The 18,364-nt window shown below is 38.6% G+C and overlaps 1 protein-coding gene across 2 annotated transcripts in view; it reads right to left on the bottom strand.

Moving 5' to 3' along the window:
• Positions 1–2,576: 2,576 nt before the first annotated feature.
• Positions 2,577–18,364, bottom strand: part of fign (fidgetin) — a 78,326-nt gene continuing 62,538 nt past the window's right edge. For both annotated transcript variants that reach the window (XM_089133441.1, XM_089133440.1), the window contains exon 2: positions 2,577–11,885. In XM_089133441.1, the coding sequence (XP_088989567.1) occupies positions 9,676–11,877 (2,202 nt within the window). In that variant the 5' untranslated portion in view covers positions 11,878–11,885 and the 3' untranslated portion in view covers positions 2,577–9,675. The remainder of the gene's footprint in view (positions 11,886–18,364) is intronic.

Below are 18,364 nucleotides of genomic sequence, written 5' to 3'. Positions count from 1 at the left end.
AAAGTGCATCTATCCATAAGAAATATATATTGATATAGAATATTTAAAATATTTGTATTTAAGTAGCGCTTTAGATTTAAGTCAAATCCATATGTTCTTTTGGCCAGAAGTTATTTTACTTCATAAAGTTTTGGATATTTTTCTTACATCTCCATCTTCCTCATTACTCCACATAAAGTCAACATCTGAGATATTTTCATCAGCTATATGTTCAAGCACTTCAGAACTGTATATTCTGCACATGAAAAAGTTTCAAAAATGTATCGGTACTGTGACACTACTAAACACTTAAACACTACTAAACCTCCCCTTTAACATTAATCTTGCTCAAAAAAAGCATTTACTCTCCCTTTTGAGTGTCATGGCAAAGTATGCTGCAAAATAGAAATCCCAGCCCACATTCTGTTAAATTAAGTTTGACTAAATTAAAAGAAACAAGTTCATAAAACTCAAAACAATGAAAAAAGATTCAGGTTACTTAAAATGTATCAGTTGTGTGAACTCCAAACAAAAGGAAGTTCTAAATACTCATAAAAGTTAATTTGATTGAACAAATTGTTTAATTTGAGTTAGCTCTACTCAAACCAATTAATTTTTTTGAGCATTAGTGCTATGCAAGCGCATTTCGCCCAGCAAACAGCATTGTTTGGATGTTCGGTAAGTTCCTTTGCAAAATATACGTCATAAAAGCCAACACACATCCCACGCCTTTAGGTTCGGTATATTTAGGTTTAGGTGATAAAATGCTACTGTGAACACTAAGTGGGGACTAAACTGACCTGCAAGTGTGGTTCACTTTCATTCAAATGCAAATGAAGAAGTTAATGTTAGAATATATTTACGTGGAGTGCATCTTTATTTTTTGTTTCCTTTTTTCCTGATTTTTGTTTGTTTTGTTTTTGTTTTAAAATTCATCATGATAATCAGGAAGCTGGTACTGATGATCACAAAACCGGCCCTAATAATAGTGTAATTTTATGCAACTTTTACTTGGCTAAAGCTTGGACAAGTGGATCTTTGATGGCCCTATATTTACAAACCCCAATAACTACAGTGTAGTTTTTATACTCAACTCGTCCTGTTTTTTTGTGTGAGATTCAAAGATCTCACTCATACATAGGCTACATTGTTCTACAGGCTCACTTACACAAAACATACCAGGCGATCAATGTGAGGAAGGAAGAGTTTTATATCAGTCTCTGTTTGTTTGAAACTGAGAAACAAAGGAAAGTGAATTTCTCATTCATCATACTAAACCTGATGACAGCAAACCGAGGCCTGCCGTTTTCTTTACAGCCCGTCTGTGTGAAAGGAAACATTCTCAAAATGTTCTCTATTGAACGCTAAACCACAAAGAAGAGATCAGTTTCATTGGCACCTTAGTGCTTCATGGACTCAAAGCACATAAAAATCAATGTGTTCTAATCAGGTTACGTGGACATTCATTTATCATTTATAAAATAAACGGTAGTATTGCATTCTTAATCCAATTTTGTGAAAAACATCTTAACTGTTGCAGTCCGATTTAATAAGTCAAGAAAGAAAAGAAATCACAGTTGATGTTTCCATTAATTCATCACATGGACATGAAAGGTCAAGCATTGCATTATGCTCTGTTGTAGACATTTGAGTAGATAGAGGATGTATTTAGAGGAATTTGTGGTTACACTTTATTTCTTAATGCTTTAGCTAACTAAAAATGAGCAATACATTTTTGCAGATTTTATTAACCTGTTATTTTGAATAATAATCATGTTCATGCTTGCTAGTAGTGCATTTACTAACGGTAACAGATACAATGTTTGATCTTCAAAAATAGTAAATGTTGATAGTAATTTTACAGTAAGGTTACTAATACATTATTAAAAATCAAAAGTTGTGTTTGTTAACATTGTTTGTTCACGTTAATTCACATGCATCAACAGCTGAATTTTTATTAACTGCAAAGGTTAACGTTTAAAAAATATTCATGTTAGTTAATACATTAACTAATGTTAATAAATTAAAACCTTATTGTAGTTACCAAAATACTTCTAAAACATTTATTAATCTTAGTTATTTCCAACATTTACTAATACAATAATTAAAATCTGTTAATATTATTTCATGTACCTGAGCTGACATGAACTAACTATGAATGCTTGTTTTTTTAAGAATTAGCATTGACTAATAAATATTGTAACAATAGTGTTCATTCTTAGTTCATACATTAACAGATGTAGAGTCACTTGGACTTTTTTTCTGCCATTCATTCTTGATTTTAAGTCATTACCTCAAAGTTTATTTGAATAATTAATTAATTTGTATTTTACACCTTCATTACCCCAATCATTTTGAATAAATAAAATGTAAAGCACAAAATGTAACACAGTGCTGAGCAATACAAATGTGCGCCACCCCCACCGTGACAATGATGAGCTTATTGTAAAATAAAAAGTGACCTGAGAGTTTTGATGGAGCTAAAGCCTCGTGATTATCAGCTTTCATAAGTCGATGCATGACTCAGCAACACTAGCCCGTATCGGCTGCCACGCTCTGACCTATATCGAAGTAAAGGAGACTCGCACACATCAACATCACAGTTGCAGAATTAATTGCATTTTAATGAACACTGAGGCAACCTTCCAGGTATTTGAGATAAAAAGGAAATGTACAATCAAATGAGAAAGAAATTACAACGCGTCTCCCATTTAATGTCAGATTCTGAAGGCGTTTGCGTGCATTTATCTTCCCACGTTATAAACACACACCGCATGTGTCTCCAGCATTGTGTGTTTGAGGTCCGCTCGCCTTCTTTCTCCATTTAAGACATAAATTACAAATATGAACACGAGACGGCCCAATAAAAAGTACATCTCATCGTCCCCTCGTTGTGATTTGGCCCGAGCGCGTTCCCTGTGTTTCTGGAGGACCCTGTTGAATTGCATCCATTAAGAGAGAGTATTTAAACATGTACAGCCATGGAAATGACACACAGCTCTTTACAGATGAAACAGCCATGGGCACCAAATGCACCAACTTCCCAATGTTAATTGCACTGCAGCTTCCCACGCATAGACTATCCAAATACATAATTACGCCATCAAAAAAAAAAAAAAAAAAAAAAAAAAAATCCAGGCCATTAATGGAATGTCTTATTCGAAATGAAGAATAATGAAATATCACAAACAATGGAAACTGTATTTAAGAAATGCAGCAAATGGTTTTGGAAACAGATGCTAATGGTCATCTTTCAGAAGCGTAATTACTGGGTAGACTCTGGAAACGTGCCGCTTAAACTCCAGGTATTGGGCTTTAAAAGCTTTAGTTTTGTTTAATGCAAAAGTACTCGGCCTTTTAAATGGGTTGCAGTGTAAAAACTTCACCAAATAATAAAGCATCCGCAGTGCTAGCGCTGGGCAATACAATGAGTCAGCGATAGATTGACAAGTAGCTGTAGGGCTACACTACAAGTAAATGTAGTGAAAACGAGATTTATCAATTAAAATAAATCAATTAAATGCCTACATCACTCAAAGGCCCTATCTCAAAAAGTTTACATAGTATATCATGTACACTTTTAAGCCAAACAGGCTTAAAAATAAAGATTTAAAGGTAAGGTAGGCGATTTCAGAGAGGCTAGCAACCCAGACAGCAAATTGACATTGAATCAACGTGGAAACGACGTCTCTCATGACATTGAAACAACGTTGATTTTGCTCATCGAATTAACGTCGAACCAACGTCAGACGCGGCATTCTTCAAAGCTAAATGAAAATCGAAAATTGGTTTGCTTTCATAACGTTGAAACAACGCGTTGATTTCAAGTTGATTTCCGATAGTTTTGAAAGAATGACGCGTCTGGCGTTGATTCAACGTTAATTCGATGAGCAAAACAATGTCAGATCAACAATGTTTCGATGTCATATTTCCACGTTGATTCAATGTCAGTTTGCTATCTGGAAATAGTAAGCTAGCTTTGATAATCACATAAATACTGTGAATAAGAGATGCTAATTCGAGCCGTTGCTCAGATTCAGACTTATAGCTACGTTTCTCTTGCACTTTTAAAATTTGAAGCTGCATTCGAAATCGAATACTTCCCTACTAGATAGTATGCAAAAAACAGTACGCGAGCAGAGTAGTATGTCCGAAATCATAGAATTCGAAAAACAGTCGGCGAAAAGTACCCGGAAGACCTACTACTTCCGGCGAGATTCTTAAGTGCCCATACGATGGACACTTTACTATCCCATGATGCCACGGGAGAGGAGTTGTTGTCGTTATTTGAAAATGGCGGAAACCATTTTCACAAGCAAATAAATTTTTCCTTGCCACAAATCAACATCTGTCATTGTTCATAGGGGTTGTGTGTGTGTGTTTTATGAGGTAAAATTTATTAGGTAAATAAACGTTATTTGAGAAATTCCTCAAAAGGCGTGCGCGAGCAGCTGACCGACGCCTCCTCTCGACTGTCGGCTCGGATGAGGTAAAGACGCAGATGAAAACAGAACTAAAAACAGCGCGAAGTTGGTGCAGTCACTGGAATGGGCTCTTTAAATTTTCGCACTGTTGGGACAGCTTATGTCACGCGACAACAACATGGCGCATGTAGTACGTCCGGACTCGTTCATACTACGCGTAATCATAGAACGTACTTTTTTAACGGTCGCGAAGCACGTTCTTATTTAAATATAGTACCTACTCACGCGATTTCGGATGCAGCCTGTGAGTCTGAGGACGTAAACCGCTCCGAGTAGAAAATGACATGGCGTGAACGCAGCATAAGCTCGTGGTTTTGGTTCTGGAGAAGCTGTAGAAGGCAGCTGCTGTTTGTTTGGGGCTGTGTGCGTGTACAACTCTGCAGAACCACGAACATTAAAATCAATCTGAACGCAACTGGACAATTTTTGGTCTCGAGACTTCAACAGAAGGTATACATTATTGAATATTTATTTAGACCATTTTTACAATTACTATCAGGATGCAAGGAGTTTCAATGTTTTGTTTTGTGAAAAACATTGCCTACCATAGCTTTACATTGTTATAGAAAGCACATTTTATTCATACAGCACGTTTCACAGTGCAAACTTTACAGAAAAACATCCTAAAATCTGGAAATTATCAAATAATTCAAGCTGGATTTACAGCTCATTAAGAGTGAAATATTCAAATTTCCTTCCATTTAAGGGGGTTAACAGTTTTGAACAGATATTAGATTAGACAGGCTGGCACCTGAAAAATCCATTAGCATTTATACATTTGCACATTCACACAACGAAGAAGAAAGAAAACCATAAATAAATGCAAAAATGAATGCGATCTGATTGGATGTCTAAACTGGTGCCCTGTTAAAATGTCATTTCATCGTAGAAGCGCTCGTTAAACAAAAGAAAAAAAAAATACTTTGATATATTGTGCAGTGTATAGGTCTCTCAAACACATCTTTCAATGAACCATTTCAAAACAGATTTACAGTTCACGGAGAAGTCTAAAATTGTGATGCACGAGGAATGCAACAGAAAAGAAAAAGAAAACACGACGTTTCAAAAGCATTTGAATGATCTTTTATTGTCCTTTGCCCCTATGCATACATGAAAATACATTTACGTTGAATGTAATTATGGCAATTTTGTATACACACACATATTAACATGTATGTGGTGCGTTTCAAAATGTTATACTAATAACAAATGTACATTAAGTACACAAATGTGCAAGTGTATCTAATGTACAAATATGGTATATGAAATGTACCTACATTTCATATCGAATTTTCATATATAAAAATGCACACTTACACACTTCATAATAAGTGCACACACATCCACATGCACACTACAATTCACAAGGTGGGGGGGAAAGCGATTTACTTCAATTGAAAAATGAAAAGAAAAACTTGCATGTAGAGACCTTGGAGAAGACCTATACAGTCCACAATATCCCCGATCACGGCGGCGTAACGAATGGTCCGAGTTCATGTGGTCAGTGTGCATCGTCTCTGCCTAATGCGTGTCTTTTCAGTATGTGCAGCTACTCCACTGCTCAGTGTACGGACAGACAGTCTTTCTGAGGTAGACTGCGAACAAGCCTTTTTTTAGTTATTGATTTTTTTTTTGTTCTTTTACATTTTTTATACGTTTTTCTTTCTTTTTTATTTTCTTTTATACAAATGTGTGACATTCAAAAAAGACAGAACATAGGTACTACATGTCAATATGTAGCAATGAGGTAGAAATGGTCATAAAGAATCATGGTTGAAAAACAAACACTGATGACAGTTACATATCGGTGAAAGAAACATTTATAAAAGCAAACCAACACAAAGAAACTAAAATCGAGTGATATTTTGATTTATATATACATAGGAGATGTGCTTTAAAACATATTGTACTTTTTGGATGTTCCCACATTTCTTTCTATTTTGCAATCAATTAAAGGAATGTTCCGGTTCAATACAAGCTAAGCTCTATCGACAGCATTTGTGGCATAATATTGATTACCTCAGAATATAATTTGGACTAATCCCTCACTTTTCAAATTTACAGTAAAAGTTACAGCAACATTTTCAATGGAATTAAACAGGTAAAGAGTTTCTGGAGGGTTAAAAGCTTTTTTATTACAGCAATTGCATGAATTAACTTGCTGTAAATTGGTTTAAAAGTAGTGGATTAATGCTTGATTATCACAACTTTTGGGAGTAAAGTTACCAGCTTTACTGTACATTTTCACTGAAGTTGAAAAATTGGATGCAAAAAGTTTTAATCACGCTACGGTAACATGTAAAGACTTCTGGCTATAATAAAAATAAACGTATTTTAATAATTGGCCCACTGCACTTTTAAATGTGATCTGGTGTTTAAAAACAATAATAAAATAGAAAACAAGTGACGAGTCATACACCAATGCTGTCGGTAACATTCCTTTAACCAATTATAAAGAGCTTTCAAAAATAAATCAGTTTTGTTTCAAGCTTCAAACATTAGCGTTAGCCCCAACCCTGACAACACCGCCAGCAGTAGCACTATAAGATCATTCCTCTTCAGGGTTAATGTGGGTTTTGTTTATCAGTGCTATTTGGCTTTGAAATCCAGAGTACGATCATTTTCAACAAAACAGAGCAATACTTTGAGGATATCACAGGTTTAACCTATGCGAAGTTCCATACAAATTTCTCCAAACGTGTAAATGTGTGGATGAATTCAGATCTTATGGATCTGAATATTTGATCTTAGAGTTGTGGATCTTAAATAGTTTTGTTCGCTTTGGTTTTGAAGGAGGACAATTAAGTATGATCGGCTTTAAAACAAAACATTAAAAGTGCATTTGACAAATTGCACATAGTAACTTTTTCTTCAAAACAACACAAAACAAAAACAAGAAAGCAGAATGAAAATACCCCTAAAGAAAAAAAAAAAGGCTTCCACTTTAGACGACAAAACAAGGCTAGAAATCGTAGTCCTTTGGGCGTACATATCACTTTACGAACATTGTGAAGTAAGTGGTGTCTCACAGCTACTGAAAAGACTATCTGGATGTCTGTCAAAAAAGCAAACAGATATTTCTTCAACGATATGTCATATATACACACACATGTATTGGAGGTTTGGTGCCTCCAACCGCTAAATAAGCACCTTTAAATGGTGTCAAATTACACTGCAGTGGACCAAAAAAAAAAAAAAAGTCAAAACAGAGTGTGCTTTCTCCCCAACATTTGAGACACATGATATAAAGGCAGAGAAAATTGACAGAGGGAACACATTGCTTCACCAACTCTCTAGTGCTAGACAAAAGAAAAAAAGCTGACTCAAATGATCAGAGAAAGTAAACATCAAAAAAATACATTCAAACACAAGGTTTCGTCTTATGGTTACCAACATCCTGTGCTACCTTGAGCCAGAAGCATACTGTAAGCAAGTGCACAAATGGCAACGCTTAGCCAAAGCATGGTCCTGTTGTACGTAATATTGTGGTTGTAGCAAACCTCCATACTCAAGGGGGCGATAGTTTCTTTTAAATGTCTGTGCCGTTAAACTGGGTGGACTTGCTAATAAATAAACGGTTGCTTTGCTATAATAGTAGTTGACCTGAAAAAGAAAACTCAATGTATAAACAAAATAGTAATGCCTGCTTTAGCCTGCTTGCATTGCGTTATAAATTGCGATCTGACGCTTTTCGTAATGCAACAATGCTTAAAGTCTTCTAACTAGAAGTGCTTGCGTACCTGCGTAGAATATGTTTCTGGCTTTAGGTAACGTGGCCCCATAGAGACCCCATCAATAAGTGTTTTTAGAGACAACTGGGCACTCTAAGCAAAAAATTGCACAGGTAGTGAGACACAAATCTTTTTTTGGGGGGGGCAAAAAGGCAGCTTGTTCTTTATGGAGGCTTCAGAGTGGAGCAAACCTAAAGAGGTTAAAGACACCAAGCTCTCATCTTTCTGTTCTAGTTGCAGAGAAAATAGTGCTAAACTGAGGTAGAACAGAATGAGGGGTACACATGATCCTTCAGATATCTTTACACCAACACCACACAGCAGCAGGACAGAGTCCGAAACAAAAATGAAACGCGTTACGAAAAACGTGAAAATGTTTCCACTTCAAGAATCTAGTAGCCTCTTTGTAAAGTTTTGGTTCACCCCAACGTTTTTGTCTATTCTGCAGAGAGGAGACAAACACGCAAATGTTGACGTCTACTGCATACTCGTGGTTTCAGACAAACCTTATCTACACAAGAAGACACCGCCCATCTCGGACTCAAACGTTCATTGTAGAGTCTGAACTGTGCTATGCAGGGAGCAATTCTGCCTTCGAAACTTGAAGAAATATCCGCAAAGGAATTTAGTAAGAACAATAAGAATATAACGGAAGAAAAAGAAACTCCTCAAATTTTTCTTCCAAACAACCCAGAAACGTTCTGGTTACATTCATAGTCATATCCTTTTCATTTTTTAATTGGTTGAGGTAAACCTAGAGTTAGAAATTAGAAACCAAACCCAATGTTGTCAGCAGTATGTAGTGCTATCTCATAATCTTTTTTGAGGTACTGTACAAATCACAAATCACTTTCCTGAGTTTTTGAAGAAAATCTAACACAAATGAATTTCATAAATTAGGATCCAGATTCAAAGTACAACATGGACCTTCTCCTGCCCTTCCAGGGGTCTACAGGTCAGACTTGATTGAGGAATACTGTTGTTCTTTTGAAAGAAGTGTTGAAAAGAACAAAAAGCAGAACATATCTGTTTTAGTTTCATGTTAAAGCTCTCTATATTAGCACATGCCACCAATGAGATGGTGAGGCAAACAAATCCAAATCCAAATCAATAAAGTACCACTTCAGGCACTTCATAGCAACATAATCTCAAAAACAGCAGAATGATATTTACACACAAAGAAGTTTGTCCTCACTTACAGAGCCCCCTCGGTAAGTGGAGCTCTGCGTCTGCAGTACTGAGCCCAGAAAACAGTATTTCTCTGTCTGGATTATGTGCAAAGGGCCAGACCTTGACTTAAGTACAGTCATGCATCATTCAACTCTATCTGACCGTCCTTCAGGTTCTTCTTTAGGGGTCATCTACATTTGTAATAACCACACTGTTTAACTGCATGTGTCACCCAAAGAATTCTGAATTGTATCCCCTTTTAGAGTAGGGGAGGTCACCCCACCGATTTAGTTATGCCCTCGCTCTTGTCTTTACTGACTACAGCCAAACATCTTATTCCATTCAGTGTATGTATCAAGTTCTTTCTGTGATATGCTGGGCTGGATTTTGCAAAACACATTCTCAAAGTCTTGGTATGATACCGGCCTCATCTGACCCGGCATCATTCCGGAAATGTCTGCACCGGACAAGCCGTGGAGAGGACCGACCATGGCCTCTTGGCAAAGTCGGACCACATCCAGCCCGGAAAAGCCGTCTGTCCGCTGAACAAGCAGGGCAACCTCTTTGTCGCTGAGGCAGTAGTTGTGCTGTGAGATCAGCTGGCTGATTATCTGATGTCGCGCAGTGGCATCCGGTAAGGGGACGAGCAACCGCTTGACAAAGTACCTTCGCAGAGACTCGTCAATCTCTTCAGGTTTGCTGGTGGAACACACCACTAGAACATGTTCCTCTGGTGAGCTTAGAACTCCATCAAGCTGGAGGAGGAGTTCGCTCTTGATTCGGTTCACCGGGCTTTCTTCGCTCAACTGGGCGGACAACAGCAGATCTACGTCGCTGATGAAGACCACCGAAGGCTGCCGGCAGCGAGCGACAAGGAATGAGGCCTGGACGATCTTCTCGCCCTCTCCCAGCCACTTTGTGACCAGTGCAGAGCCACTAAGCAGGAGGAAAGTAGCGCCAAGCTGACTGGCCATACACCGACCTAGAAGAGTCCGACCCGTGCCCTGAGGTCCAAAGAGAAGGATGCTGCGAGGTAATGGGGCCAGTCCGCTGAACATGTCTGGCCTCAGAATAGGCCACAGGACCTCATCTTTGATGGTGGCTTTCGCCATCTCCAGTCCAGCAATGTCACTCCAGTCCACAGGGGGCGTCTGCTGCAGAATCTCAGTGGTGACCATCTCTACCAGACTAGCATCGCTGTTTTTTAACTGCTCCTCAGCAGGGTGGCTGGATGAAGTTGTCGTGCCCATGGAATGGGGGAGATGCTGTCTGCTGTCGTCACCATGGTCACTCAAAACGGGGGAACCAAACTTTCCAAATGACTCGCCTGACCGCAGGGATCCCAAGGAGCCTTTGGAGGATCCGTATGAAGGAGGGGTTAGCGCCCTGCCGGACTGACTGCCAAACTTTCGCTGCTGATCCGGTGGCATTGACTGCTTTGTGGGCTTAAACGCCAAAGATGACGTGTCAGCATTCCTGTCAAATCCATTCCCTCTGGTTGAGTCCACAAGACTGTTGTCTGGCATTCTGTACATGGGGCTTTGAGAAGAACGCTGCTGGCTGTAGTTGAAATTTCCATAACTGGAGTCCATATCTCCCTGGCCCGTCATGTAAAATGCTTTTCTTTTCAGTGTGTTAGCCGAGCTGCCATTCAAAGGGGTTGGTGCAATTGGCCCATGGTTGTGGGACTGGTAGGAGTAACCGGGAAGGGTGGAAGGAGGTAGGGGAGTGGGGGCAGCAATGCCTGAGGGCAAGTAAGCTGAAGGAGGGGGTGCTCCTCCTGGGCTGTAGCCTGGGGGAACAGCAGTCTGTGGGGGATACCCTGCTGGAGGGTAATTGTAACTGGACAGATTGGGGGAACTTGCGTTGTAGCTGGGCACCAGGGTTGGAGGTGGCGGGGGTGGAGGCTGAAGGAGCCCAGCGCTGTGCAAAGGTGAGGGATGTGGGGACGGGAGAGCTGGTGTGCTTTGCCCGCCGCTGTAAGTGGAATGCAAGTACGAGCCATTGTAACTGCTAGCGAATTCCTGAGAGGGGATACCCGAGTGGAGTGCAGTAGACGCATGATTCCCACAATTACTGCTGGAGTAGCTGGACTCGCTCACTCCCGTGGAGCTGCCAACACTTGCCGTCACATCTGGAGGAGGCAGGGCGGGCGTCATGCCAGTCTTACTAGCAGAAATCACATCTGCGGCACAGCTCATTGGGTAGATCCCCTCCTGCCATGCTTCGCTCTCCGACTTGCGTCCATTCAGGAGTCCATGGGCACTCTCTGAGTATGAGCAGAGGAGCGCCCGCTCGCTGGGACCCTCCAGGATACCAGAATACTTCTCTGCGTACTTTTTCAGAAGGTTGGAGGCCGTCAAAGCGGATATATCGTCATTGGCCCAGGCATACTGGTAGGTCCGCTGCAGGTGTCCACGATACGCCTCTGCTTTATGTGCGGGGGAACGTGTGGTGGATGAGATGTCGAAATGTTGCTCGGCCCACTGCGCATGCTCTGGCGTCCACTGCATCTTTAAGCCTAAACAATCAGCAAACAAAAAACAAACAGGTGTTAGAAACTTGATAAACAGCCCTTATGAATAGAGATTGATTAATTTTGTGATGCCATGTTGGTTAATCTGCCAATATTTGGGTTTTTGAGACGTTTGCTTTGGAAGTAGTCACGTGGCTAGGTAGCCCTCAAACCGTATTCACTTTATAGCCCTTAATCCTGTAATAATGGACAAATGTGGCCACAGAGGACTTTTTATTTATTATAAATGTTATATCACTGTCTTCGATAAAGTTTTGTCTATCCATTTATGGTGGGGTTTTTTATTTTGGGGGTATTTTTGAATTTATTTACTTCAAAAAGTACCATATTTTTTATGTAAATTATGCTTATTTTTTTAACCACATTAATATATCACTCCAATAAGTTCTTAGAGCTAAAACCTAAAGATGAAGTGACTTTGCTGTCACCTGATATCTTATTTTGGCTTATTCTAAATTACAGTTTTCCCCATTCATTTCTATGGGTTGACCCAAACACAAGATTAAGGAGTTTTTTTTTTTCACCCACTTAACATTATACAATTGAGTCAAAAAAAAATGTGTGTGTTCAGGAGGCAAACTTAGGAAAAGTAGCCAAGTCTTGTAACGCTCGGATCAAGGGAATAATTTTTTTTTTAAAATAAATCAAAACCATTTTGCCCACATTTGTCCAGAATACGGTTTTAGGAATACCCTTTTTTATTTTCAATATATCAATAGTTCAAAAATATATAAAAAAGACATTTTTCATGCATATAATCAGCTTTCAAATTGCACAAACTAAAATGTTGTGTACATTATACTACACAGAAAAAAAGTACTGGACATTAAAAACACATCAGACAACCACCATTCGTGAATCCCAGGGTTTTCTTTTTGTCACATCAGACTCAAAGATCCAATAAGCAACTGCCATTGAAAAGATTGAAATGCACACAAAACCGCAACAACAACCATAAAATATTATTTCCATTTCCCCCCATCCAGCTCTTCAAGAGTCCTGGCTTCATATAGCAGGCACTGCTGACAGTCGGTATCTCAGGAACAGTGCAGATTTGGGCCTCCAACACCTGGTTAGCACAGTATAATGCACCCTGCACACAGCCGAGTGACACAGACATCGCAGGTCACTCTATAATCCAACTCTCATCTAAAGCAGTCCCAGACAGTTTCAAATCTGCTTGGAGGAGTGCAGCAAAGCAATCTCCCAGGCAGCGCTCTACTGCTTTCATCACACAAACTCGCAGCACAGCATGAATTACAACAGCTTTCTGTCTGCCGCCCGCCTCCCGGAGCACAGAGAACTGGAAAGGGGGGAAAAAAAACATGCCTGCCTCCCTCTCCTCTCAGTCGCTCTAATGCTCCCTTTTCTCTCTTTTCCTTTTACTCTGACGCTCTGGGTTCTGCCTCTCTCTTTCTCACTGTCTTTTCTCTCCACAGCCACTGTCTTTTATTGGCTCCAGGGCTCAAAAGCCACCATCAAGTTTAATCCCAAACTCCATCTGCAAACACAAGCAGTTACATACGCTGTCATCTTAGACACAGCATGGGATTATCAAAGAGACATTTACTCAAGAGCCGACGGGATGACGGGGGTGGTCGCGCGCGAGTGTAGATAGACTTCTGATGACAACAGCGCTCGGCCGCAGCGTCCAGCAGGCGTGTTATTGTGCACACACCTCCCGCTTATCTGAGCTTACTGGGCCTAAGCACTCACAAACACTATTCACGGCACAAAAAGGAAAGGAGATGTCACAGAAAACGATGCCGTTTACGAGCTTTTAGCCATGTACCTTGATCTTTAAAGTCTGTCAAATTACATATAGACTGAACCTTTTTTATTACTCAATTGCAATTTTTTTTAAAAAAACTTTACACACCTCATAAAGCCAAGACATAATAAACAAAGATAGCATGTGCACCACAAATAAAAGATAAATCCTTCATCTGTAAGACCACAATATAGCTTTGCATTAATTTTCCTGATTTCAAAGAGCTGTATATCTTGATATTTGGTCCAAACTGTTTTGTTTTTTCTCTCAAACGAACCACGATTTTGACAATAACATTAATTAAATGCATAAAGCAAAATATTGTTAAAAGCAATCATGTTTATCCACAAACAACATTTAGTAAAAGAAAATACTTTAATATACCGGTGTGAAAGATGGGTAACAATTCTCACTATAAACTAGTTGCTTATTAGCATGGATATGACTAGGATATTATAGGCTGTATATTAGTACTAGTTTATAAGCACATATTCTGCATGACTATATTCTACATCTTTTATTCCTTATAAGCAGTAGTTAGTTTATTGAGGCAAAAGTTATAGTTAATAGTGAAAAATTGACCCTAAACTAAAGTGTGACCGAAAGATGATGCATTGCATCCATTAACATTTTTGAGCAACGACACAAATGAATAATTTTGATTCATTGAAGTTGAGTTTGAACAGGTTTCATTAGGGATGCACGATATATCGGCATCGGCCGATATATGTTCATTTTTAATGTTATCGTTATCGGCCTGGTAAGAAAATGTGGCCGATATATTAAAGCCGATAAATAATGTATTATTCCCTTCAGCTGAGACACTTGTTGAGCACTGTTTATGTTTTTGAATTTCTTGAAATATGATTGAAATCTCGTCAAAAAAATGAAAATCTGGTTCGGGACAACATGTGCAACGCAAATCTGTCATATCGGCTATACAACACTATAATGAGAACATCAATATAATTGTGCGCGACATGGATTTAATTGCGAGACTTTTGTTTTTGTAATCAGGCTCTCAAAATTAGATAAAAATTTGGATTTCAGTTTATCGGCCGAAATATCGGTTATCGGCTTTCAAGTTTATCGGCAAAAATTTTCATATCGGTGCATCCCTAGGTTTCATAAATGCTGTTATAATAAAAAGTTAAATTCTTCTGAATGAGGCAATAAAGGATTATGAAACTAGTCTAATTACATACTCTTACACACAAAATAAAATCACAGCACTATTCTCAATATCACTTAATTTTGTGTTACCAAAAAAATCATCACAAATATAACATAATATTCAGTATATCACCCTGCCCTAGTTGTATTTCGGCATCTACTGTATGATGTCTACTCTCTGCCTCTATAAATAAACCCCCTCTGATACTCCATCAGTGTATTGTGTGTGTATATCAGAGTACTTTCTCCACAATAGAAGATGGGCATGTGGTTTTCCCTCGCCTGAATCCCCCAGCAGCCTGGCCAGACACCACACACACACACACACACACACACACACACACACACACACACACACACACACACACACACACACACACACACACACACACACACACACACACACACACACACACACACACAGAGAGGGAGCTAATTAGCAGGATGATGCTGAGCTAATTGTGTTAATTTACAAGGTTTTAGTCAAAGGGATCGCTGCTTTGGCTGGCGAGGCTGTCAGGCCCGCGAGTTAATGACTAAGAAAGGCTGAAGACAAAGAAAGCTGGCAAGAACATGGCAGACATGCCAGCAAGCCCATTAATAAAGCACAGTGCTGCAAACATAGACAGATGTCAGTTCTAGCACGATTATCAACTGACCAGCAACGCAACACCTATGTTTAAGACTTTATTGCTTGCAATAAATCCATTTAATTATTATCACAGTCCACTGTCCGACACTGACTTTTTATCTAGACTCTCTTAATCAGTTTTCAAAAGCAGGTCTCCACAGTGTGCAAGCATAAGTGCAAAATTGCTGCATGCAAATGTACAAAATAAAACTATTTGGAGCAATTATGCCGTTGCAAGTGACATCTGACATCCAAATCAAAAGTAATTTTTTCAACAGATCCTCACTTTGCAGGCAAATTACGTTTCACACACTGCGATTTGCTGCCTTTCTGGTGCAAAGTCAATAAAAAAAGTGTGTTTGCAATTGCTAATGTATAGGACAAATGTCAGAATAACGTTCGTAAATGAAGGCGTCTGAAGTCCTTCTTCACATATTAAATGCATGTCTTTGACTGCGTCCATTAAAACACATGCATGTGATGAGAATTTTAATATCAGCCTTACGTTTTATTTTTGGTGGTACATATTGGTTTAGCTCCATTAATCACCTACTAAACACCAAATGCATATTTGCAATCATCTGAGGATGAGCTTTTCATTATTTATTTATTTTTGACTGTGGCTGTAGCGCCGGGAAATATTACCTTGGGAATACAGAGGTTCAGCTTTCTCCTTGCCTCTGTACATCCACTTGTTAATACATTTATTACTCTTCTTTCATGTTCCACTTTCGGATATATATATATTTATATATATATATATATATCGCTCCTCTCACAGGCAGGTCTTTGTGAGGAATGTGGGTGTTAACTTGCTCTACAACAAAGTAAGACATTTCAAGAGGTTGAAATCCTCGGCTGCGCACACAGAGAGATTTCAAACAATGCTCTCGTCTCGCTGTTTGATGGGTTTTATGAAATGCACTACTCTCGAACAAAAGAACAAATTCACTTCCCGTCACTATTACCGAGCCATTACAAAAATAAAACCTTTCTCAACAAGATTAAAGCAGTCGGAAATGAGACGGGGATTTATTTTCCAGATGAATAGCGAGAGTTGCTCTGGACACTTTGAATTACAGTACTCACCTCATGTATGTGCCAGTGCCAGTATTTGTAAATTGCTTCTTTTCTATTTTTATTCAATATGCTTACTTTGACCCTTCAGTCAGTCGTCCCTATAGCTTGTTTAAACATAAATTGGGAGCTTTGTACGATGGCACCACTTGAGAAAGATTTGAGGAAAATAATTGAGCGTACAAGTGAACTATGGAGGAGGAAAACGGCAGAGAAGAAAAGGAGTTTATACTCCACTAAATCAACGCTCAGATTTCAGTTCAGCACTGTGACGGAGACATAAATAACACAAAAATCACATCCTTATCGCTACTGGAGTTATAAAAATGTCGTTCAGGTCTCTCTAATCTGTCATCGTAAGCTTGTGAACATGTCGACTAGCACTATGATCAACAATGAGGTTTCCTGCGGCCATACCATCATTTCTTATGATCTTAAGTCATAATTGCATATATGTGTGTGTGTTTATGTATGTATGCATGCATATTTATATATATATATATATATATATATATATATATATATACACACTGCCATTCCAATTTTTTTTATGTTTTAAAAGAAGTCTCTTAAGCTCACCAAGGCTGCATTTATTTGATTTAAAATGCAAAAAGTAATATTGTTAAATATTATTAAAATTTAATATATATATATATATATATATATATATATAATATATTCCTGTGATCAAAGCTAAATTTTCAGCATCATTACTCCAGTCTTCAGTGTCACACGATCCTTCAGAAATCACTCTAATATGATGATTTGATGCTCAAAAAACATTATTATCAATGTTGAGCACAATTTTTTTTGAGGATTCTTTGATATAGAAAGCTTTCATTTATTTGAAATAGAATATTTTGTAACAAATGTCTTTACTGTAACTTTTGATCAATTTAATGCATTCTTGCTGAATAAAAGTATTGATTTATTTTATTTATTGTGTAATAATATTTGACAATATTACAGGTTTTTTTTGTATTTTTAATAAACTAAATGCAGTATAGTGAGCAGAAGAGACTTCTTTTAAAAGCATAAAATCATAATTTGCAATATATAAGTAAGGGGTAATCAGTCTTCGGTTTTAAATTAGGCTGATCTATGTTATGTAACTGACTTAGAAACGTTTTAAAGAAAAGAGTAAGACCTCAAGAGTAAAGGCCATTGCACACCGAGCACGAAATATTCGTATGCGTATTTTCGTGTTCGTCAGCTTAAAAATTCGTCACGCATAGAAACCTTGCACACCGAGTCCGTTGCGTATTTCTTAAACCTTTGCGGGAAAAAACGCAAAAATACCAAATGGATTCGTCAAGCAGTGAGGATGATTTTTGCCCTCTCTCTTATTGAAAAGGGAAGAAAGAGAAAATATTGCGTCCATCCAATCCTGAAATTGCGCCGAGAGGAAGGAGAGTTCCTTATCAAGGAGTTGCGAATTTATCCTGAGCGATTCAAAATTATTACCTCAGAATGTCAGTGGGACAGTTCGATGCTTTGCTAGCGATTCTGGAGCCACATATTAAAAACAAGACCACCAATTTCCGTGAACCAATCGATTCTGAACGGAGACTGGCAGTGTGTCTGAAATGGACCAGGTATGGACACACACACGGACAAACACACACCCGCGCGCGGCCCGGTGGAAGCGCTGGGCAGACAGAACAGCTTGGCTGTTATTGTGTATATTGTGCCCAAATAATACATTAGTTATCGAATAGGCTGCTCAATCACACCTTATTCGATCCTAAATTTCAATCTGATTGAAAGGGGAGGTTTATTAATTTCATAATCCAATATAGAGAAGAGAACATA

This window comes from Pimephales promelas, chromosome 7 (genome assembly GCF_988280905.1).
Source record: "Pimephales promelas chromosome 7, fPimPro1.hap1.1, whole genome shotgun sequence".
Taxonomy (NCBI): Eukaryota; Metazoa; Chordata; class Actinopteri; order Cypriniformes; family Leuciscidae; genus Pimephales; species Pimephales promelas.
The sequence above is the reverse complement of the archived record's forward strand: the minus strand, read 5'-3'. Positions and strand labels throughout refer to the sequence as shown.